Below are 23983 nucleotides of genomic sequence, written 5' to 3'. Positions count from 1 at the left end.
CGGTTAGAACTTTGGAAACTGCACGGAAACACGTTAACGTTGGCTGAAAGCTCATCTCTGTAGACAAACATCTACAAAAACGGACAATGTCGTAAGAGCTCGCGGTGGGGCAGGCAGAACTGGGAGCAGCCGCCCCTCCGACCTCCTCGTTAAGTAACAGATTGTTTGGAGACTCTTCACACTTGGAAGAAGGCTGCAGTCTAGGACCGACCACCTCACTCCCACTTTTCTCTGGCCGGAGTCTACAGCGAAGCCTTTTTAAATTTTACGCTTGTTTAAGAAAAAGACATTTGTGTCCATCTCATCTGAAGGTCAGCTGTTTGGGTGCAATTTAAGGGGGATTGATTTACACGCCTTAATTTATCACCCGTTTAAAATCTGTGTGCTTTTTAAATTCTGCAATATTACTTTTTGTTGTTTTCGTTGTTGTTGTTTTTCATTCGGATTATATCTCTGATGTGCGTAATTGCGCACAGTGCCATGGCTTGATCCTCCATTACGCAAGACAGTGGGAAGACTGTGTCCTAATAGGAGTGAATATTGACAATACACAATACAATACAATTTCATTTATATAGCACGTTTACACTGAACAGTAAGCCGTTAAAACAAGGTAAAATAGATAAAACAGAGGAAACAAGCAAAAAGCATTAGTAAGTAGAGATGGGGAGAAATCATGATTATCCAGAGAAATGAGTAGCGATACGGCAGTTAATGAGCGTTGAGAATTAGCGAGGCTGAATAGGTAAGTTTTCAAGCGTGCTTTAAAGGACTGAATGGAGTCAGAGGCATGAATGGTAGCATGAAGATTATTCCAGAGGTTTGGTGCTACAAAAGTACGATCACCCCTAGTCTTCAGACAGAGCCTGGGCTGGGCCAGAAGTAACTGACCAGAAGATCGTAATAACGGCTGGGAGTATAGAGCGTATTTCTCATCATGCAGAAATATTAAAGGCATGACTTTACTCTGAGAGGAAATAATATGAGCCACAGAAAGGAGAGAAAAAGAAAATAACGCAGAGACAGAAGAAAGATTCTTTTCTTAAATATTTTGTAGATTTTGGTGAATTTTAGTCTTTTATATACAATAAAGCTTATCATGTGATCTTATTGCTGCTCGTGGAATAATCATGTGACATATTTCTCTCTTCAAAGCTGCGTTTTCTGGTTGTTTTAAGCATCATGTAGATTTAAATGAAGATGAAGGTGCATTAATGAGATCTGAGGGTTCATGTTCAGGGAGTAATAATAGTCTCATGAAGTCCAGAGGATGCCTGACTGCCTCCTTGGTTTCTCTCGCAGCTTTCTTCATACTGCTGAGACCAGCAGAGTTGAAGATGAAGAACAGGCTCTCTCTGGCAGTGGTTGCTGCCCTCATGGCACTGCTGCTGTCCTCCTCTCAGGCCCAGGAGATAGGTAAAACCGCTCTTCCACCTCCCCTCTTCCTCCTCCTCTTCCTCCTCTTTGATCCAACACATCTGACTTCTTCCATCTCCCCTCTCCTCTTTCTGTCCTCTGCCTGCTGTGTGTAGCTGCACGTTTAGTCTAAATTAAAATAATGACTGAAGCGAATGTGTGCCTGTGAAGTGTTTTGCTTAAACTTCAGATTTTATCTCACGCGTATGATGATCCAATAATTCCATCAAAACTTAAACCTAGTTTTATTTTCACGATAGGAGCTTTTTATTTTGTATTTTTAAAAGACATTTAAACCATTAAATATAGCCTACTGTGTGAATGTGTGTGTGAATGGGTGGATGACTGATTGTGTAAAGCGCTTTGAAGTCCTTAGGGACTAGAAAAGCGCTATGCAAATACAGGCCATTTACCATTTTACTGAGAGCAGTAATGCAGCTTAAACTTGAATGTATAGTTAAATGTGGCTTTGTGCTTGTGATTAAGATTTACAGTCAGAATTTTTCCTATGAAAGGTTCTCATGTAATGCTTCCCATCAGAGCCAAAGGATGTGCTAATCCTTGACAGAAGTTCCTGTTGTAACTCGAAAAAGACAAAAAGTGACTGCCTTCCCAACTCTGAGATCCTTGGATCCACAGCAGGATCCAAAAATGGATCCTTGGATCCATTATTCAGTGTTTTCGACAGGTCCATGTGGTCAGGCAGAGCTGCTGTAAGGCATTTTTAACATGCTGCAGAAACATAATGCTAAAATGCTGCTCTTTAAAAACAGCTGAGGGGGTTTAGGACTGATCAACAGTCATTCAGTGTGGATTTGGAATATTTGTGAGGATTTTTGTTTTTTCCACTGTGAGACATCTGGTTTGTCATTATGCATTACAACCTACACTGAGACATGTGAAATTTAAATTTTAAACAGGGGCATAGGTTACACAGTGTGTTAGGTGTGTGGATTATTTGTGTTTTGTAATGTAAATCTGCTTTCTGAGTTTTTGTGATGTACTCCTCTCTCCTCTTGATGTATTTCCTCTGACTCTTTCTCACTTTTCCCTCACACAATAAGACTTTAAAGACATTGTGTCTGTTGTGAACCAGATGTCTGACCCCCCCCACTACTGCCCACCCCACCACCACCACTGTTTCTGTGCAGACACTCAGTGTAACACTACAGCGAAGGCCGACATCGTGCTGCTGCTTGATGGCTCCTGGAGCATTGGCCAAATCAATTTCCAAACCATCCGCAACTTCATCGCTCACATGGTCAGCGTGTTTAACATCGGCCCAGACAGTGTCCAGATTGGTAAAGCTTTCACTGCTGCTATCGTATACTGTATCGTATTATCATACATCGGGTCTTAGTTCTGCCCCTCAGTTCATTGTTTGAAAAAAAAAAAGAAGCTGTTGCAGCTCCTTCTCCCTTTAATTTTTTTCTGATCAGTTTATAAAGAACAAGTCATGTCAGTTTATTTATCTGACACGTTTAAAAACAGAAAATCGAGCAAGCAGCTGATATTAGAGATGCCATGATGGAATGATAACAATACTTTGGTTCAAAGTATCTGCTGATACTGAGTACTAATCAGTACTTTAAAAAACTTAAAGTAATAAGCTGGATTCTGTACTGTGAGAACAAAAGTGAGAAATTCATACATTAAACAACAATAATATAATAACTGTTTTAGATGTGTGACAACATCAGGCTAAATTTAAACACTGGTGTCTGAAATCTACTGAATTGATGTTCTGATCAGTCTTTGAGTCACAGGGTGCTGCATGCTGCTGTTATTTTTGAGAACAAATCAATTTAAAGAAGTAAAATTACACACTAGATAAAAGAAATTGGTTGCATTTTTTGAAGTTGACTTAATTATTTTTAGATGTCATATCTTGGTATATTTTTGGAAAAGTCAGAGTTGCTGTATCTTTGGTGTTTTTCTACATTGTTTCTGCAGGTCTGACTCAGTACAGCAATAAACCAAAGACTGAATGGAACCTTAACGCCCACCCCACCAAAGAATCCCTGCTGCGTGCTGTTGCCGCCCTGCCATATAGAGGAGGAAACACGCTGACAGGTAATTTTTAATTTAAAATTATTATTATTATTATTATTATTATTATTATTATTATTATTATTATTATTATTATTATTATTATTATTATTATTATTATTATTATTATTATTATTATTATCATTTTTACCAGCACTACCAGCACTCACAGGGTTCAGACTGATCTAGGGGCCAGCTTGGGAGCAAACTTTGATTCATTGTTATATCACAATTTATACAAGTATAGTTTCAAGGCACTTTATACAGTGAGGTTGAAGTATGTTACAGAGAGTTGGACGCTGTGGGAAAGAAAGATTCCCTTTTAACAAGAAGAACTGGGAGCAGAAACTGAGCTTAAAATTTGGCAGGAGGGCTGGAGTTGATATATTGAAGATGATGCGCTTCCATAGGAATCGATAGCTTCCATTCAAACACAAATTAATCAAGGAAAAGTTAAAGACACATTCAGTATCACCTGATCTAACAGTAAGGTTTCTGAAAAAGAAATGTTTGAAGCCTAATCCTAAAGTAGACAGTTTCCGTATCCTAAACACAAATGAGCAGCTGGTTCCATAGGAGAGGGGTCTGATAGCTGAAGGATCTCCTTTTAGAAACTCCAGGAACCACAAGCCTGCAGCCTAAGGGTAAAGTGCTTGGCTGGGATAGCAGGAGGCCTCTAAAAGGATGGATATGATAAATCCCCGAAGGCTGAAGATTTAGTCTCCTTTAAAGCTTTCCATCAGTAATGGGGGACATCTAAAAGCTGACGTGTACCGTGAACCTACACATACGGATCAGTATCTAAGGTTTGACTCTCATCATCCACTGGAGCACAAACTGGGTGTCATCAGGGAAACTTCACATCCAAATACAAACTGGGTGTCATCAGGACGCTACAACACAGAGCGAACACCTTCCCCACTGACACAGCGGCCAGGGAGGCAGAAGAACAGCACATCAAGAAGGCCCTGAGTAAATGTGGTTATCCCAGCTGGGCTTCTGTCAAAGCGGGAAAGGCACCTAAAGAAAGCTCCAGCTAATCCAGGAGAGAAGGACAACCACTGCCCAAGCAGAAACCTGTAGTGATCCCATATGTGTCAGGAGTATCGGAGCAGTTGAGACGGATTTTTTCTAAACACCAGGTCTCTGTGGCTTTTAAACCCCAAAACACGCTGCGCCAAAAATTGGTCCACCCCAAGGATCGGGTCCCCCGACACAAACAGAGTAACATAGTGTACACTGTTAAGTGCCAGGAGGATTGCCAGGATTTATACATCGGGGAAACCAAACAACCTCTGGCGAAGCGGACGGCACAACACAGAAGAGCTACCTCATCAGGCCAGGACTCTGCAGTATATTTACACCTACAGGCCAGTGGACACTCTTTCAAGGATGAGGATGTGCACATCCTGGACAGAGAGGAACGCTGGTTTGAGCGCGGAGTCAAGGAGGCCATTTACGTGAAAAGGGAAAGACCATCTCTGAATCAAGGAGGGGGCCCAAGGGTACATCTTTCGCCATCTTACAATGCTGTGATTGCAGCCATTCCCCAACTCTCTGTGAATGGTACTCATGGTCTTTGATCAGTGGGTTTTGGTCAGTGGTTGTTGATCAATTCTCATGGGAATTTGCATAATTAAGATTAAGGAACTGACCTCCCAGCCCATTGTTCCTTCAGTGGGCTGGTTTCAGTCATTATGCAAATGTACTGTTTATAAGATTGGAGAAACAGTCAGCTGAGACTGAAGAAGTCACTTGGATGAGTGACGAAACGTTTCTCCCACAAAAACACTAAGTCCAGATGAACAGATTCAACTTTTGGAGATTCTTTCAGTTTAGGTAAAAATACATTGACAAGGGCCATATTTATTCCTCTCATTTGTGGAGCAAAGTGTCAGAGAAGCATTCCTTGTTGTTTCCCTCAGATGGGTCAGGCTTGTTTCAGAAGGGCTAAACAACAGAAAAGCAGCATGCAGTGCTTTGGGATCTGCACACATAACTGAAACTTCTTCCTCACTGTGGTACAGGAATGGCTCTAAACTATATCCTCAAGAACAGCTTCAAACCCAAAGTAGGGTTGCGTCCAGACTCCCACAAAATCGGCGTCCTGATCACTGATGGAAAGTCACAGGATGAAGTCATCTTAGCTTCACAGAACCTGAGAGACAGCGGCATTGAGCTCTATGCTATCGGTGAGTGAGCTTCACTGGTTTGAAGAAAAGGAAATGAAAACACATTTAAACCTTTGGATGATTGCTACCTGCATGCAGCAATCAGGAAAAGTACCTGACTTTACTAGAATGGGCTGAAAATGATCAACCAGCAGCCACTTTAGTCATCTTCCTTCATCAAACTCATGGTTTATTTTTCTCACAGGTGTAAAAAATGCTGATGAGAATGAGCTGAGGTCCATCGCCTCTGACCCAGATGACATTCACATCTACAACGTCAAAGACTTCCAGTTCCTGGTGGACATCGTTAACGAACTCTCTGTCAACCTGTGTAACAGTGTTAAGGGCTCAGGTAGGGAAGGAGCCATTTCAGCATTGTCAGAACAATTTTAAAGATGGGCCAGTAATCCAAAAGGCTGCTCAGAGAATCTAGTTTGCATCTGATCTGGACAAGACTTCTGAGACATTTTACATTTTCTTAAATCAAATAGTGATTTATTAATATTGCTGTCTCAGAGATGTCAGTCATTGGTTTGTGGACCCTTCAACTTTACCTCTATGCTTGTCATGGGAGTTAGAAGTGACCACATTTGGATAAGAGAAAGAAGTTGTCAGCTAATGTAAATAAGATGCAACCATAAAATGTACATGCTCAGAACACTGAGTAAATAATCAGTGAGTAATCAGATCATCTTAATTATTTAATGTTATCAAGGTGCATCCATGGACCTAAACATAAACTAAGTTTTGCTATGAACAACAAACTCACCAAAACTGAAGTACAGACTTCTGGGACAGTCTGTTATTGTAATTAGCTGCACAGCAGATAATTTCATTAAAATGCTCCAAGAAGCACCAACAGCACAAGCTGTTCTAGAGGTCTACTTTAGTGATTTGAATTAGCATAGGTGAAGCCAAGTGGAGACAGCTAGTAACTACGACCGCTTGTGTCTGCACCATCCCGTTAGCCATAATGGCCACATCCTTAACTTTAAGCCTTAACAAAATCCAAAGGGGTGACTTATCCAAACAGTTGTTATCGACTTATCCCAAAGTTTTATTGTACATGTACAATGACAATAAAAGGTTTTTCTGTTGTGTTCACCACCTGTACAGATTTTATCAGAACAAGTTTAAAGAAGGATCCAAATTTTTTATCCTCCTTTTTTCAAAGCACTATTGTAGTGATTCATTAATATTGTTGGCTCATAGATGTCAGTGGTTGGCTTTTGAACACTGAATACTTGCTACCCACTAATTTATGGGATCCTTTTTGAAGCCTCAATTTTAACACTATTGCATCACCATCTGAGTTGTTATGAACTAGAGTAGACTTAGTAGAAGGGCTGCTAGTTCAGTTAATGCCACAATAAGCCACATTATTTGTGATGTGACTCGTTTTTGGAGCCAGCCCCAAGTGGGCATCGGGGGAACTGCAGATTTGAGCATTTTTCAGCCCTGCAGGTTTCTACTTTAAAACAAACCCTGGATAAGTCAAATATACTTTGTTTAGGTTTCCCCAGGAACAATTTAAAGGGGAACTGGTACAACTAGTTTCTCTTTAACGATACTGAATTATGTTGTTGCAGTATTAAAAGTGCATTCTATGTTTTCAGGCTCTGCAGATGGGAAAAGACTGAGAGTGTCAGACGAGACAGAGAAAACCATGAGAGTCACGTGGACGCCGGCGCTGGGCAAGCTGCTCAACTACCGGCTGAAGTACGTTCCCCACAACGGAGGCAAAGAAGTGGTCCAGAAAATCCCTGCAAAGGCCACTTGTACCATCATGAAGAATCTGAAGCCTGCGACCACATACAATATCACCGTTCTGCCCATCTACAAGCGCAGCGAAGGAAAAGCAAAGCAAGGAGTAGGAACGACACGTACGTTGGTCCATAGTTCAACCCTCTGAGAGACAGCACACTGCAGAAACATGTCCATCTTAGCTAAGACGTTTATACCTGTGCTCAGTCTAAAAATATGATCGCTGCTGGAACTGAACGATTAAAAAAATCTGCTGTTGGGTGGTCCCTTATTAAAAATGTAGAAGCCCTGCTTATCCATAGTTAGTAAAGTTCAAGTCTACTGAGATCAGATGTTCTCAGTAGATGCTGGATGCAATGGGCACATAGTCACTCATTCAAAGTCAATTTTTGTAAGCTTCTAATTTTAAAGGAGATCTTACATGATGAGGAAAAGTAAATCTGAGGCCCACACTAACGATGTGTGAGGATGTGTAGCCTCCAGGGTTTAATCCTCAGTACTTAAGATTGAAGAATTGTATGTATTTTCCAGGCAGCGTATAAACCTGGTATATTTGATGATTTATTCACACTTTCTCAGAGAAACCTCACACCAAGTCACGGTGCCTTGGAAAAAAAAATGTTTCTTTGTTCCAAGTTGCAGATTTTTTTCCCGTTTTACCACCAAAAACTTCATGGACTGACTTCAAGTTTAAACTACTTGTTAAGAGGAGTATTTTTCACACCACAGGTGCTGCAGCGCCTCCTCACGAGAACACTAAAATCACAGATAAACACGTGCTCAATAACACGCTAGCATTACTAACACACAGCATGACACTGGGCTTCCTAACGGTCGACACTGGGTTCAAGGAATTGTATTATGGACTAATGAGAAACTGGCTTGAATGTGGCGTGGCTGATCCTTAAAAACCTTCGCCAAGAGTTGGAGTTGTGTCGAGTTTAGTTCTAGGTTAGTTTGTCCTGAATTTCCTGCTGATTTCTTCTATTTCAGTGTCACCGTACAAGAGTCCTTGGAACCTTCTGACCTCAGAGCCCACCAGGACCAGTTTCAGAGTGTCCTGGGATCCAGCACCTGGGGATGTCAGTGGCTATAAAGTCACCTTTCACTCAAGGAATAATATTGACCTTAAGGAGCTCTTTATCGGCCCCGACGTTAACACAATTGTTGTAGAGAAACTCAGGTAAGCTTTCAGAGTTATTTCATGCCATACGTAGAGGATTTCATTTAAAAGGAAACAACAAATATGCGACAGTGAAGAAGACAATCAACAGGAAAAGGCTTAGATGGACACTATGGTAGCAGAACTCATTAAGTGCGCCTATGCCAAAAGGCACACTTATTATTATTTCTATAACTTGTGAACAGGATTTCTCATGGTTTGCTGTGTGGCAGGCATGATGACCCAAATGCAGAACTCATAAACAGAGGAGTAAATTCAAAATAGCGGCTTTAATGCTGGGAAACTTCACATCCAAATACAAAGCAAAGGAAGAAACTAGAAACAAGTAACAAACTAAAACACTTAAACATAGCTGGGACTAATTAGATATGATAAGATATGATAAGACAAGGGGAAGCAAAAATAGATACAAGGACATGAAACAAGGGACCATCGAAGTAAAACAAGCAAGAAGAAAAACAGAGTCCAAGGCACAAAACTAGGCACAAGAGTCCAAATAACAAGGAAGGTGGCAGTGTTGTGGGTGAATCAAATCTGGAGGCCGACAGCGTGGAAAACGGTGGCAGCGCAGGCAAAGAAGATCCGGAGGCCAACTGATGGTGGAGTGGCTACCACAGGCAGTTGATTGGTGGTTGAGTGATTGATGGAGTTGATGGTTTGACACATTCTCAAGAGTCACCAGCAGAGATGGGAACCGAGCCTGAGAAGCTGGTACAAGTGCAGGGACTAGCAGAGCCTCAGCTGGCCTGGAAAATAGAGCAGGGACCAACCAGGGCCTAGCCCCCCTCACCTGGGAAACTGACTCCGGTGTAGGTGAAGGCTGGACCAGGAACAGGAACAGAGTGAGGCAGGGGACCAGGCTCGGATGCAGCGAAAATAGGTTTTAGACCTTTTCCACCACGATGAACAGTTTTGAATGTCGAGAAGAGCAAAAGAAAAATAGTCATTTTCATTAACCACTGGCAGTTGCTCAGTGAATTAAGAGTGTCGGCGGCGTAAGCACCGCTTTGTCCGGGGGACAGAATTGAGCTGTGCCTCCAGTGCGCAGGAGGATTCCCAACTGAAGTGGACGAGGTTTGGATGCTCGCGGAGCAGCAGGTGGAGTTCTATGGAAATTCTGCACACCTACGAGAGCCAGATGTAGGACTCATAAATTCAAAAGAGTTTATTAGTCCTACACTTTGAGTAAACTCAAAACGGCAGCTTTAATGCTGTAAAACCTCACATCCAAATACAAAGCAAAAGAAGAAACTAGAAACAAGAAACTCAAACTAAACCACTAGAAAATAAACCAGGAACTCAAAACTAGGAGTCGACTTGGCACATTGAGGGAAGAAACACACAGCATAGTGAGGGTGCAACACAGAAAAAAACAAGGAAAATGCATGGCTTAAATGCACAAGGGCGCAACGAGGGAATGGGAAACAGGAGGGAAACACAGCTGAGACTAATTAGACATGGGAAACGAAACTAGATACACTGACATGAAACAAGGAACCGACAAAGTAAAACAGGAAGTTTAACACAGAGACAGTGAAACAGAGAGACATGACTGACCGGGGAGACATGACTGAGGGAACAAGGAACATGGAGACAAGACATGAATCATGGAACACAGGGAGGTCATAAACTAAAAGCTAAAAAACACAACAAACTTAACATTTAAACAGAAAACCATCAAGATAACTCAAAACCATGAATAGCAATAATCAAGGAATACAAATAACACTGGATCACAGAAGGCCTTCCCTTAAAAAGACATTTGGATGGGAGCACATGTTGTTCTAAAACTTGTAAATACCTTTCAGCGTTGATGGTGCCTTTCCAGATGTGCAAGGTGCGAATTCTAAGGGCATTAAACCCTCCTCATCCTGTCAGAAATGCACATTTTTTAACTGAGTGCTGTTAACATGCGCTCCCTTTCCTCTTTAGTCTGGGGAATATGGTGTCCATGTTTTTTTTTTTTTTATTTTTAAATCACTTCTGATTCATCTGATCACATAACAGTTTCCCTCTTTGTGTCATGGTTATTGGTCCTTTCGACCCAGCATTTTGAGTTTCTTATGTTTTTATACCATTTTATGGTTTATTATTTAAGGTTCATATAGGTAATCCCAAGTTTATTCTATATTAGCTTTTGTGCATTTTGGCTCCTCTCGTGTCTTTGCCCTCTGTGGCCCCTGCTGTGTATACAGTGGGGCAAAAAAGTATTTAGTCAGCCACCGATTGTGCAAGTTCCCCCACTTAAATTGATGACAGAGGTCAGTAATTTGCACCAGAGGTACACTTCAACTGTGAGAGACAGAATGTGAAAAAAAAATCCATGAATTCACATGGTAGGATTTGTAAAGAATTTATTCGTAAATTAGGGTGGAAAATAAGTATTTGGTCACCTCAAACAAGGAAAATCTCTGGCTCTCACAGACCTGTAACATCTTCTGTAAGAAGCTTTTCTGTCCTCCACTCGTTACCTGTATGAATGGCACCTGTTTGAACTCATCATCTGTATAAAAGACACCTGTCCACAGCCTCAAACAGTCAGTCTCCAAACTCCGCCATGGCCAAGACCAAAGAGCTCTCGAAGGACACCAGGAAAAGTATTGTAGACCTGCACCAGACTGGGAAGAGTGAATCTACAATATGCAAGCAGCTTGGTGTGAAAAAATCAACTGTGGGAGCAATCATCAGAAAATGGAAGACATACAAGACCACTGATAATTTCCCTCGATCTGGGGCTCCACGCAAGATCTCATCCCGTGGGGTCAAAATGATCATGAGAACGGTGAGCAAAGATCCCAGAACCACATGGGGGGACCTGGTGAATGACCTGCAGAGAGCTGGGACCAAAGTAACAAAGGTCACCATCAGTAACACACTACAACGGCAGGGAATCAAATCCCGCAGTGCCAGACGTGTTCCGCTGCTGAAGCCAGTGCATGTCCAGGCCCGTCTGAAGTTTGCCAGAGAGCACATGGATGATACAGCAGAGGATTGGGAGAATGTCATGTGGTCAGATGAAACCAAAGTAGAACTTTTTGGTATAAACTCAACTCGTAGTGTTTGGAGGAAGAAGAATACTGAGTTGCATCCCAAGAACACCATACCTACTGTGAAGCATGGGGGTGGAAACATCATGCTATGGGGCTGTTTTTCTGCCAAGGGGACAGGACGACTGATCCGTGTTAAGGACAGAATGAATGGGGCCATGTATCGTGAGATTTTGAGCCAAAACCTCCTTCCATCAGTGAGAACTTTGAAGATGAAACGAGGCTGGGTCTTCCAACATGACAATGATCCAAAACACACCGCCTGGGCAACAAAGGAGTGGCTCCGTAAGAAGCATTTGAAAGTCCTGGAGTGGCCTAGCCAGTCTCCAGACCTCAACCCCATAGAAAATCTGTGGCGGGAGTTGAAAGTCCGTGTTGCTCGGCGACAGCCCCAAAACATCACTGCTCTCGAGAAGATCTGCATGGAGGAATGGGCCAAAATACCAGCTACTGTGTGTGCAAACCTGGTAAAGACCTATAGTAAACGTTTGACCTCTGTTATTGCCAACAAAGGTTATGTTACAAAGTATTGAGTTGTATTTTTGTTATTGACCAAATACTTATTTTCCACCCTGATTTACGAATAAATTCTTTACAAATCCTACCATGTGGATTCATGGATTTTTTTTTCACATTCTGTCTCTCACAGTTGCAGTGTACCTCTGGTGCAAATTACTGACCTCTGTCATCATTTTAGGTGGGGGAACTTGCACAATCGGTGGCTGACTAAATACTTTTTTGCCCCACTGTATGTGTTTGTGCCTTGTTTCCCTCTTCTGTGCATGTTTTCCTCCTTGTGTTCATGTCTCCTCTTTCCTGTTTCCTGTTCCCTTGCTCCCTCTTGTCTGCCTTTCCTCCACTCCTCTGTCAAACTCACGTGTCAGTCTTGTGTTCCTCCGTTTCCTGTTTTACTGTGACGGTCTCGTGGTTCTGTGTTTGGTGTGTCTAGATGTGCTTCCACTGTGGTGTCATGTTAATTTGTGTCAGCTGTGTTCTCCGTGTGTTCCCACTTCCCTCGTTATCCTCCTGTGTATTTATGTCAGCGTCTCCCACAGTTCTGTGTCGTGATCTCCCTTATGTGTCTGTGAAGGTTCTCAGTCATCCAGGTCATCGTAGTCAAAGGAGCTTGCAAAGAAAAGCGTCTGGACTTCTTTAAGTTGCTTGAAGACGTTTCACCTCTTCAAGCGATTCGCATGATAAGGTGGGGCCAGGTTTCACAATGAACACACCCGAAACTCTGGCTGATTGGGACCCACGCCCAGTTTCACACCTTGGCTCAGGCGATTAGAGGATCATCAGGGGGTCCTTTTGTCCCTCTGTGGGGGGTTACTCCCACTAGGTTTATATCTGGGACTCTCCACCATTTGACCTTAGAACTGAAGAAGCTTCTCGGATGAGAGGTGAAACGTCTTCAAGCAACTTAAAGAAGTCCAGACGCTTTTCTTTGCAAGCTCCTTTGACGATCTCCCTTATGGTTGTGTGTTTCTCCACGTGCTTCCCTGTGTGTTTTATTCATATAAATAAAGCTGTGGTTTATTTTTTTAGTTTACTTTCACCTCTCTGAGTCTGTGCTAGGGTCCTTTCCTGCCTGCTGCATAGCCAAATTATGACACTTTGTCTTAGTCCATTTTAAAAGAGCTTCGGCCCAGAGAAGACAGCAGCATTTCTGTTAACTTATAAATCTTTCTTTGTATGGTAGAGATGAATGGATGAAAAGAGGAAGTCCACAGACAAGTTTCATGGAGGACATTCAGAGGGTTGATGTGAGAGAAGATGTAAGGGATAGGGTGAGATGGAGGCAGATGATCTGCTGTGGTAAAAAAACAAAAAAATTAATGTGGTTAAAGATAAGGGTTAGATAGTGACTCTAACAACTTGCTATGAAAATACAGGTTATGGGTTCCTACAGGAAGGCTATAGCAAACTGGATACAGTACATGAAAGTAGACTACTAACCTTTTTTACAGTGTTCTTCCATATTACTTTATGATTGCACAAAGACTGATAGAAATGTACATTTTTACACTAAAATCATTCATTTTGATGTGCGGAAGTTGTGTTTCTGTGCTTAGACTTTGTGTATATGTGTTAAACACATAAACAGTGCTAATGTTTAGGTAGCAACTTAGCTAGCTGAATACAGGATACAAGGTTGATGCATAGTAATAAAAACCGTAAAGCTTTTCCAAAAATAAACTTTTGTAGTCTACATTGGTACAATGATTGCCGATTGTATTCTGATTACAGCAGGCATGCTGTAAAACAACAGGTAAAACCTCCCAAATCTGTGTTTTAGCACTTTAAGCTAATGTAACGTTTTATAGTGTATCTACTAAACTTACAATTTTCTTTTGTCTGAGTAACACTGAACACAAACACATTGTTTTCAGAGAAAACTCCTTCAAAGGGAATCTCTTAAGGGGTAAAGTTACATCTCAGTTTGGAGTTAAAAAAGTAAATATTGGTAAATGGTTTACCACTTAGGTTAGTTTTATAGATTTTATAATCCAACTTGTTGTTATTTTGTGTGTGGGTTTTTTTGTTGTTGGTTTTTTTTAAATGCAAAAATATAATAGAGCTTTTTTTTTTAGTTTAAAGTGTGCAGGAGATGAAAAGCCGACCCTCACGGATGAACCCAAATCTCCTCCTCTAGATCCTTCTGGTAAAAGCCGCCAAAAAACTTCTCACCGCACTCGTTAGCAGGCCTGCAGAGCAGACGCTCTCTGATCTCTGACATTGAAGTCAGAGATCAGATTAGTGCCAAGACTTTGATTTATATGTTCTCACGCGGAATTGAAGTCGCTGTCGCTTTGGGACTGAAACTTGGCACAGATGATTACGATTGGATGAAATTATATAGAGATGCTTGCCTCACATTACACTCACACAGGGATAGCACTATCCTTACTATCTCAGTGTGAATGTAATGTGGAGCAGAGTTATATTTGATCAAGTGTTGACATGAACATATATAAACTGCACAACTGACCCCCTCATATGCTACAGCACTGAGCTTTAATGGCATCACTATAAGCATATGTCTTCATTAGCTCCTTTTAGAGCTACATTAGATTACTCCTGAGCTCTGGATCTATTGACCAAATGTGTCTTTAGTCATGCAAAAGTAGAAATTTCCTATTGATAAGGTGTCTCACTAACCTCCTCTTCTCCCAACACCACAGTCTCTGCAGACACTCAGTGTAAGACCACAGCAAAGGCTGACATCATGCTGCTAGTCGACGGCTCATGGAGCATTGGGCGCAAAAACTTTAAAACCATCCGTAACTTCATCGCTCGCCTGGTCAGCGTGTTTGACATTGGCCCTGACAGAGTCCAGATCGGTAAAGCTTTCACTGTTGTTACTATAACAACAAGACTCACATGGAGGGATGTTTTCCTCCAGACAGCTGTCTCTCAGTATTTGCCTAACCTGAACCTCTTGTAATCTCAAGATATTCTGCTCATATCTGCCCATTTTTATTTTTTAAATTTACTAGAGTAGCTTTGCATGAGTCACAATTAAATCTACCCTAATCTAACCCTAAGCTCTGTCTGAAATAAGCTATTTAACACCAAATCAGAATTGCTTTATCTAGTGTTGTATTTTCTGCAGGTCTGGCTCAGTACAGCGGTGACCCAAAGACTGAATGGCACCTGAACACCCACCACACCAAAGAATCCCTGCTGAATGCTGTTGCCAACTTGCCATATAAAGGAGGAAACACCATGACAGGTTTTTTTTTTTTATTACTTTGGCCTTGCTATCACTGACATGGGTGCCAGTGTGGGAGACAAATTTAATTCATTTGTATATACTGTGCTTTCAAAGCACTTTACATAGGGCCAAACCCTTGGTGTGAGACTCAGCCACAGTGGAGAACGATAAGCTCACTTTTAAAAGGAAGAAACTTCAGACAGGTATGAGAAAGACAATGGACAAACTACCGGAGAGAGTAGACACAAAGTTAATGAGATGCAGCAGGGCAGAAAATTCATGGAGGTTGAAAGAGAGGCGAGACACACTAAGCATACAAGGTAATAATTCAACAAGACTTTTATGTTATTACTCAGTTTTATCGGTTGAAGGTGAATGGGTTGCGTGAAGATATAAGCAGGATGATGAGGAAGAAGTGAACCAAGGAGAGACACAGAAGTAGTACAAGTTAAAAGCGACAATACACTGGGAGCAGAAGCTGAGATGAAGCTGAGCATTGAACAGCTAGAAGGAAAATCTGATATATTGCAAGATGATGATCTTCCATGGGAATCCATACCTACAACTCAAATACACCCACATAGATTAATAAAGGTCCCTCTATGAATTGCTACCTTGTTGTGATGGAGGGGTTTTAATATAATTCATTTTTATTCTATATTAATCACATTTCTTTTTGCATGAGGAAACAGACTGGAGAAAAAGGGGAAAATATATGCACTTAACATGTTTATCAAACATCATGAACATTCACGTCAACAAAAAACTCTGTAAACATTTATCCACTCTCTCTCTGTTACTCTTGCACTTCAAGTCCTTGAAACGAGGAACCAAAGCTATGTAAAGCGCATGTTCTCGCATTAATATAGGACGTATATTAATAGGTCTGCAATCTACTTGGCAATTGTGTCAGTTAATATTTTTGAGGTAGACTTACTGTGTCCCCGATGCTCTGTGAGTGGTTTGTCGCAGGCTGGATGACGCGTTAGCCAAAGTCCTAGCTGCATCCCCGACTAACGTATGCTTTGCGTCAATGTGATATTTTATGATGGAAGCGCTTTGGTGAAAGAAAATGCGCAATGTGCATGATACTTTATGTCGGTCAACTTTTCCTTCTTATTTTTTTTCATACTCAAATTTCCCATTGAGAGGGCCAATGTGCGTTTATCATCTTCCATATTGAGTTGATTGGTTCAGCAGTCACTACCAGATCAACAGCCCATTTGCGCGTGTGTGAAGGTGCTTGGACAAACTGCCCGAAATGCATTGACAGAAACATTTCAGGGATTTTGAGTTATTCTGCACTCCAGATGCGTTAATATGCGTTAGAAATTTTAATCGTGTTGACCGTGATGGCGGATTAATTTGCTTTAATGCGTTAATTTTTACAGCACTAATATATATAAATAAGTAAACTATATACACAGTGTATGAGTCACAGAAACATTATATTGGTGCGTAGAAAGGCAGTAATACAATATAATATATAAGTAAGGATTGAAGGGCTATGGTCATTTAGCATGGGGATAGTAATTGCACATCTGCCAGACCAAAATATTGCACATATTGCACAGGGGCCAAAATATTGCACAGAAAAAGGGAAGACCAAAATACTGCATATGGAATGGTAGCAACATAGTCAATAGCAGCGACAGAGTGATTGTGTGGGAGAAGTTTGTTCACACTCTTAATTTGCATTGAGAGTTGTGATAGCTGACAGGAAGACGCTCTTTTTTTAGTCTATTGTTTTTGCACCTGATGGATCTGAACCTTTTTCCAGAGGGCAGGATGTTGATGAGGTGGTGGTTTTATAATCACATTGGCTTTGGAGAGACATCTCAAGCTGGCAATGGAGTCCAGGGGGGAGAGTGGACAGCCGATCACATTCTCTGCAGTTCTGATGACTCTCTGGAGTCTCTTCTTATTGGCTGTTGTGCAACCAGCATACCACATGGAGATGGCATGCATCAACACACTTTTGATTGTGGCTCGATAGGAGGACACTAGTAGGTCAGTCTGCAGCCTCTTCCATCTCAGAACCCTCAAGAAATGGAGGCACTGCTGGGCTTTCTTCACTAGGGCTGATGTGTTTGTGGTCCAAGATAGGTCCTTGGAGATGTGGGTACAGAGGAACTTAAAGAAGGGCAGCCTTTCCACATAGTCACCCTTTATGGATAGGGGAGGGGGATCAGTTTTTGTCTTAGGAAGTCCATGACCACTTACTTGGTTTTCCTGGTGTTTAGGGTAAGGTTATTGTAGTTGCACCATTCTGTCAGATGCTGGACCTCATCTCTGTAGGCGGTGTCGTCATTGTTGGTGTTCCTGAAGGCTCTGAATGTTGTAGCACTGTCTTGGTTGACATGTCTCTACAATGATGCATGGCAGATCAGGGCAGTAGTTCCCATCTTTAAGAAGGGGGACCGGAGGGTGTGTTCCAACTATAGGGGGATCACACTCCTCACCCTCCCTGGAAAAGTCTGTGCCAGGGTGCTGGAAAGGACAGTCCATCCCTTAGTCGAACCTCGGATACAGGAGTAACAATGCAGTTTTTGTCCTGGACATGGAACACTGGACCAGCTCTTTACCTTCTCGAGGATACTTGAGGGTGCATGGGAGTTTGCCCAACCATTCTACACGTGTTTTGTGGACTTGGAGAAGGCATTCAACCATGACACTTGGAGTGTCGTGTGGGAGGTGCTTTGGGACTATGGGGTGTCTGGCTCATTGCTATGGGCCATTCAGTCCTTATACAACCATTGCAAGAGCTCCAGGCTTCCCTTGGTCACCGGACATGTTCGTAATCTTTATGGACAGAATTTTAGACGTAGCCAAGTGGCAGAAGACTTTCACTTGGTGATGGCCTTTAGCTCGCACTGGAACAGTTCGCAGCTGAGTGTGAAGTGGTGGGAATCAGCATCTCCCAATCTGAGGCCATGGTCTTCAGCCGGAACAGGGTAGAGTGCAAACTCCGGGTCAGGGCGAGCTCCTGAACAAAGTGGAGTATTTTAAGTATCTCGGGGTCTTGTTCATGAGTGACGGGAAAATGGAGTGGACAATCAATAGACGGATTGGTGCTGTGGCTGCAGTGATGCGGATGCTGCTCCGGTCCATTGTGGGGAAGAAAGAAGTTGAGTGATTTACCGGTCGATCTACATCTCTACCCTCACCTCACGAGTTTGGGTAGTGACCAAAAGATCAAGGTCGTGGATGCAAGGAGCGGAAATTAGCTTTCTCCGAAGGGTGGCTGGCTTGTCCCTTGCTCCCTTGCTGTATGAATAGGAGCTACTGCTCCTATACATCAAAAGGAGTCAGTTGAGGTGGTTGGGGCCTCTGACAAAGATGCCTCCTGGGTGAGGTGTTCTGGGCATGTTCCACCGGGAGGCTGCCCCTTTACTGCCCAGGGCAGAATCAGGACATGCTGGAGAGATAAAATCTCTTGGCTGGCCTGGGAATGTCATGGTGTTCCCCCGGGCAAGCTGGAGGATGTGGCCAGGGAGAGAGAGGTCTGGGCTTCTCTGGTTAGGCTGCTTCCTGTGTGCCCTGGCCCCAGATAAGTAGAAGAAGATGGATGGATGGAGATTAATAAAGGGTTTAACTTTAAAGCGATCATAATGCACAAGTAAAAAGGCTGCAGCCTGACAGCTCATCAGTTTGTTACCTGTTGAAGTTCAGCATCTCCCTGCTAAGTTGGGGTCAGCATTCACGGAGCTTTCACTCTGGGTTCTTGGCTAGCTTAGTGTTAGCATGTTGTCTGGCTGGCTTAGCATTAACATGCTGTCCGTGCAGATACTTGCAACAAGCCAAAGTTGTGTTAGCAGCTTGATCCAGCTGTTTCTTTCCTAGAAGCAGTCTCCACTTTGCCATCAAACTCTTGTCCCATTGTTCAATAAAAATAAGAGTAATGTCCATATCAACACTCTTAGACTGTGCCACTGTTTTCGTCCTCTGGCACGTGAACTGAAATCAGCTGATTGTGGAGCATGTGTAAGAGAAACCGCTAAGTGGGATCAATAGGGAAGCGGACTAACAATTCTGGGGAATTCAATTACAAGAAGCAGTTCTCGATTCCTATCCCTGATAATGGACACATTCAGCATCACCTGATCTAGCTGTAAGCTTTCTGATGGGTCAGGTTTGTTTCAGAAGGGTTAAAAAACAGAGAAGCAGTGCTTTGTTATCTGCACACATAAATGAAACTTCTTCCTCACTGTGGTTTAGGAATGGCTCTGAACCATATTCTCCAGTACAACTTCAAACCCAACGTGGGGTTGCGTCCAGACTCCCACAAAATCAGCATCCTGATCACTGATGGAAAGTCACAGGATGAAGTCATCGTAATTTCACAGAACCTGAGAGACAGCGGCATCGAGCTCTATGCTATCGGTGAGTGAGCTTCACTGGTTTGAAGAAAAGGAAATGAAAACACATTTCAACTTTTGGATGATTGCTACCTGCATGCAGCAATCAGGAAAAGTACCTGACTTTACTAGAATGGGCTGAAAATGATCAACCAGCAGCCACTTTAGTCATCTTCCTTCATCAAACTCATGGTTTATTTTTCTCACAGGTGTAAAAAACGCTGATGAGTATGAGCTGAGGTCCATCGCCTCTGACCCAGATGACATTCACATGTACAACGTCTACGACTTCCAGTTCCTGGTGGACATCACTGACGAACTCTCTGTCAACCTGTGTAACAGTGTTAAGGGCTCAGGTAGGGAAGGAGCCATTTCAGCATTGTCAGAACAATCTTAAAGATGGGCCAGTATTTCAAAAGGCTGCTCAGAGAATCTAGTTTGCATCTGATCTGGACAAGACTTCTGAGACATTTTACATTTTCTTAAATCAAATAGTGATTTATTAATATTGCTGTCTCAGAGATGTCAGTCATTGGTTTGTGGACCCTTCAACTTTACCTCTATGCTTGTCATGGGAGTTAGAAGTGACCACATTTGGATAAGAGAGAGAAGTTATCAGCTAATGCAAATAAGATGCAACCATAAACTGTACATGCTCACAACATAGGCAGAGATACCTGCTAATGAGCGCTAACTAACAGATAAAACATGTGAATAAGCAGGTCATCTTATTTATTTACGTTTATAGAGGTGCATCCATGGACCTAAACATAAACTAAGTTTTGCTATGAACAACAAACTCACCAAAACTGAAGTACAGACTTCTGGGACAGTCTGTTATTGTAATTAGCTGCACGGCAGATAATTTCATTAAAATGCTCCAAGAAGCACCAAACAGCGCAAGCTGTTCTAGAGGTCTACTTTAGTGATTTGAATTAGCATAGGTGAAGCCAAGTGGAGACAGCTAGTAACTACGACCGCTGTGTCTGCACCATCCCGTTAGCCATAATGGCCACATCCTTAACTTTAAGCCTTAACAAAATCCAAAGGGGTGACTTATCCAAACAGTTGTTATCGACTTATCCCAAGTCGATTGATCTTTTTTTTTTTTATATATATATATATTTATATCAATCTGTCTTTACTTCTGCTGTAAAGTTGGACATTTTATCATGGAAGTCTATAGGAACTGACTCACTTTTTGACTCTGCCTCAAGTGGACACTAGTGGAAATGCAGTTTTTGGCACCTCACACCCAGAGGCCGATGCTTGGTATTATTAGGCAAACACATATTCATCCAGGATTTAAAACAAATGAAGCAGAAAGTTTACAGCAGTGTGATTTAAATGTAAGATTTTAAAGTTTAAAACTGCAATTTTCACAAGTAAATAGCAGATCAAAGCTTTTTATACAAATCAATATTTAAATACTGCTCTGTCATTTTTAGACATTTTAGTCATCACTGGTGGTGAAGGTCACATGGAAGTGTAACCAAAACCCAGTTTTTAAGTGAAGCAGATGGTCAGGAGTCTCGCTGTCAGAAGAGTGAGAATAGCGAGGGCAGGTTTATGGCGGCAGAGTGGTAGTGGGTTTAAAAAGGAAAATACTGAACATGCTGTCCTTTCGTTCCTTTTTATGTCATACTCTAGAGGCACCCACCAATCTGGTGACCTCAGAGGTGACACAGAGCTCCTTTCGTGCCACCTGGACTCCACCCAATGGCACCGTGGAGAAATACGATGTCACTTACATGATGACAGCTGGGGAACGCATTGAGAAGGTGAGATTAAACTCTCCCCCTCATGTTAGTTTGAAACAAGAGTATGAAAGTTTCTGATTTCAACTGTCACAATAAATTTAATTCATATTGATGACAAAGCTGTTATTTAATTTATCTTTAACAATCAAAATATGAAAATGTACCCCAGAGGATATACAGCATTAACCCATGCGCTAACCCGTGTGCAAAATCAGTTATTTTGGTAGATTGTTCTAACGCTGCACCAGGAGAATCGTTAAACTTAACTCGTTAATCGAGTTCTACTAAAAATAATGTTTAAATGTCTCAACACCTGTCATGGTGCTACAGAATTAAGCAGTGAAACAAATGACTTCAAACTTCCAACTCTTTGTGGCAGCCCTCCTGTCTGGGGTGAAAAAAGTACAAAGTGTGATGTTTCTGTTTGGTACTGACTGACTTGATCTCTGTGTCAGGAATATTTCTTAATAATTCATTAACAATCGCTGGACAAGGACAATTAAAAATAGATGGTGGCACTGTTTGTTGGCCTAATGATGTCATCAAATCAATATTAATGAACAAAAAACAATAAAAGAGGCTGGGATGGACTTAGCAGTAACTGTGGACCTTACACGGTAGAGGGAGGATGAAAAGAAATAGTGTGCCAGCTTCACACCTTAAGTGCTGGCTCATCCTTCTGTAGCCAAGTCAATCAGCCTAAGGCAATGTTTAACAGTGACATAATCCGTTATCCAAGTGACGTAAATTTCATCATCAGAGCATTAACATGTTGCAAGACTCCAACCAAACATGTGTAAAACAACCAGAATATGTTTAAGAGGGCAGACTGCTCGTCCATAGCATGTGCACTTCTCTGTCCACAAATAAGCACACTGTCACCAGCTCATGAACGCAGCACAATAGATTTAGGCTCAGCAAACTATAATCATCTAATGATTAAAAGGTGAGAGCTGTAGTCCTCTCGACATCCCAAAGGTGAGTCCAGCTGTTGGTTTGAAGTATTCTTCATTAACTCGAAGAATACTTCATTAACTCGTTCACTGGTCACAGAATAAGAACCAATCCTTTATTGTTTCAGCTGCAAGTCAATGGATCGGTGAGCACGGTAGTGCTAGAAAATCTAAACCCTCTGACTGAGTACGTCATCAGTGTTTACGCTGTGGTTGGCAAGCAGAGCAGCGAGCCTCTCAGGGGCACCGAGACCACCCGTGAGTGTTTCCTCTTCTGCTTCTCTGCTGCTGGGTGTATGGACATGTTACAGTCTGTAATGTTGGTTATACAGAAAACTTAATACAAAATTAAAGAACAAAAAATAATGCATCATTTTATTTAGTACATGGAAACTATGTTTGGTGTTCAGATTAACGCGCACAAAAAAGTACATTTTAATCTTCATCTTTGAACTCTTCCTTTCAGGAGATGGATAGGTGCCATTTGAGCTGGTGGAGGCGTCATTCAGAAGGAAGTTTAACTCCTCTGCTTCAGCCGTATGGTCCCAGTTCCCCCAAACCAGTCAGCCACTTAAAAATACTCCATCTGTGTTGGACTACGTGTTTCATGTTGTGGCATTTCAAAACACATTTATAAATGTGACCACATTACAATTCTTGTACTCTCTTTATGTTGACCTGAGGATCAATAAAAACAACATGGCTCTCATGATCAACAAACCAGTTTGTGGCTCTTTGTGTGTAGAATGGCTGACTGTTGGTGGATAAAGGTAAATAAATGGTAAATGGACATAGCGCTGTGCTACTCTCCTGGGGCACTCAGAGCCTCATTCGCCCATTCATACAAACACCTTCTTCTGTGCTTTCAAGTGCTTTCTATCTAATATTCACACACAGTCATACTCCAATGGATGCATCAGAGAGCAACTTGGGGTTAGTATGTCGCCCAGGTATATTTGGCATGCAGACTGGAGCAGCCAGGGATCAAACTGCCAACCTCTAATCCCACTCTACCTCCTGAGCTACAGCCACCACATGAGTGAAATGTAGGACTCCAACAAAAATGTTTCACATTTTACCACTCAAGGTTCAAGGTTCTTTATTATTTGTCACATGCATAGTTATACAAGTATAACACACAGTGAAATGTAGCCTGACACGCTCCTCGACATGTGCAAAAATTGGGGGGGGGGGGGGGGTGGGGGGGTAGAGGAAGAACATTATATATATATATATATATATATATATATATATATATATATATATATATATATATATATATATATATACACACACATATAGTATATACACTGGGTGAATGTGCAGTAGTAGCAGCAAGCAGGTGAATTCTGTACATTAATATGGATAGATATCTGACTATTTTACAGGATAGACAATATAAACATATTTAAAATTAAAGGAATTGAAATGTACATTGTTCCTTGGTTTAGTGTCTGGAAGAGTCCTGTCTCAGTCAATTATAGATGATGTGAGAGGGCGGGTGTGTGTGTTTAGGGCACGGATGGCTTGGGGATAGAAGCTCCTCTTGAGTCTCTCTGTCCTTGCC

At 41.9% G+C, this 23983-nt stretch overlaps 1 protein-coding gene across 1 annotated transcript; it reads left to right on the top strand.

Annotated features, from left to right (window-relative positions):
• The first annotated feature begins 77 nt into the window (after positions 1 to 77).
• LOC113007127 (collagen alpha-1(XII) chain-like) lies at positions 78 to 23125 on the top strand. The gene is made up of 16 exons (XM_026143561.1): positions 78 to 311; positions 1303 to 1416; positions 2568 to 2717; positions 3370 to 3489; positions 5493 to 5657; positions 5842 to 5988; positions 7253 to 7519; positions 8394 to 8583; positions 14222 to 14292; positions 14813 to 14971; positions 15244 to 15363; positions 19564 to 19728; positions 19913 to 20059; positions 21354 to 21484; positions 22545 to 22674; positions 22883 to 23125. The coding sequence occupies exons 2-16, from the start codon at positions 1338 to 1340 to the stop codon at positions 22891 to 22893; spliced, it is 2052 nt and encodes a 683-aa protein (XP_025999346.1). The 5' UTR covers positions 78 to 311; positions 1303 to 1337; the 3' UTR covers positions 22894 to 23125.
• The last annotated feature ends 858 nt before the right edge of the window (positions 23126 to 23983 follow it).

The sequence above is a fragment of the Astatotilapia calliptera genome, chromosome 15 (genome assembly GCF_900246225.1).
Source record: "Astatotilapia calliptera chromosome 15, fAstCal1.2, whole genome shotgun sequence".
NCBI lineage: Eukaryota > Metazoa > Chordata > Actinopteri > Cichliformes > Cichlidae > Astatotilapia > Astatotilapia calliptera.
This window is presented reverse-complemented; position numbering and strand designations above follow the sequence as displayed.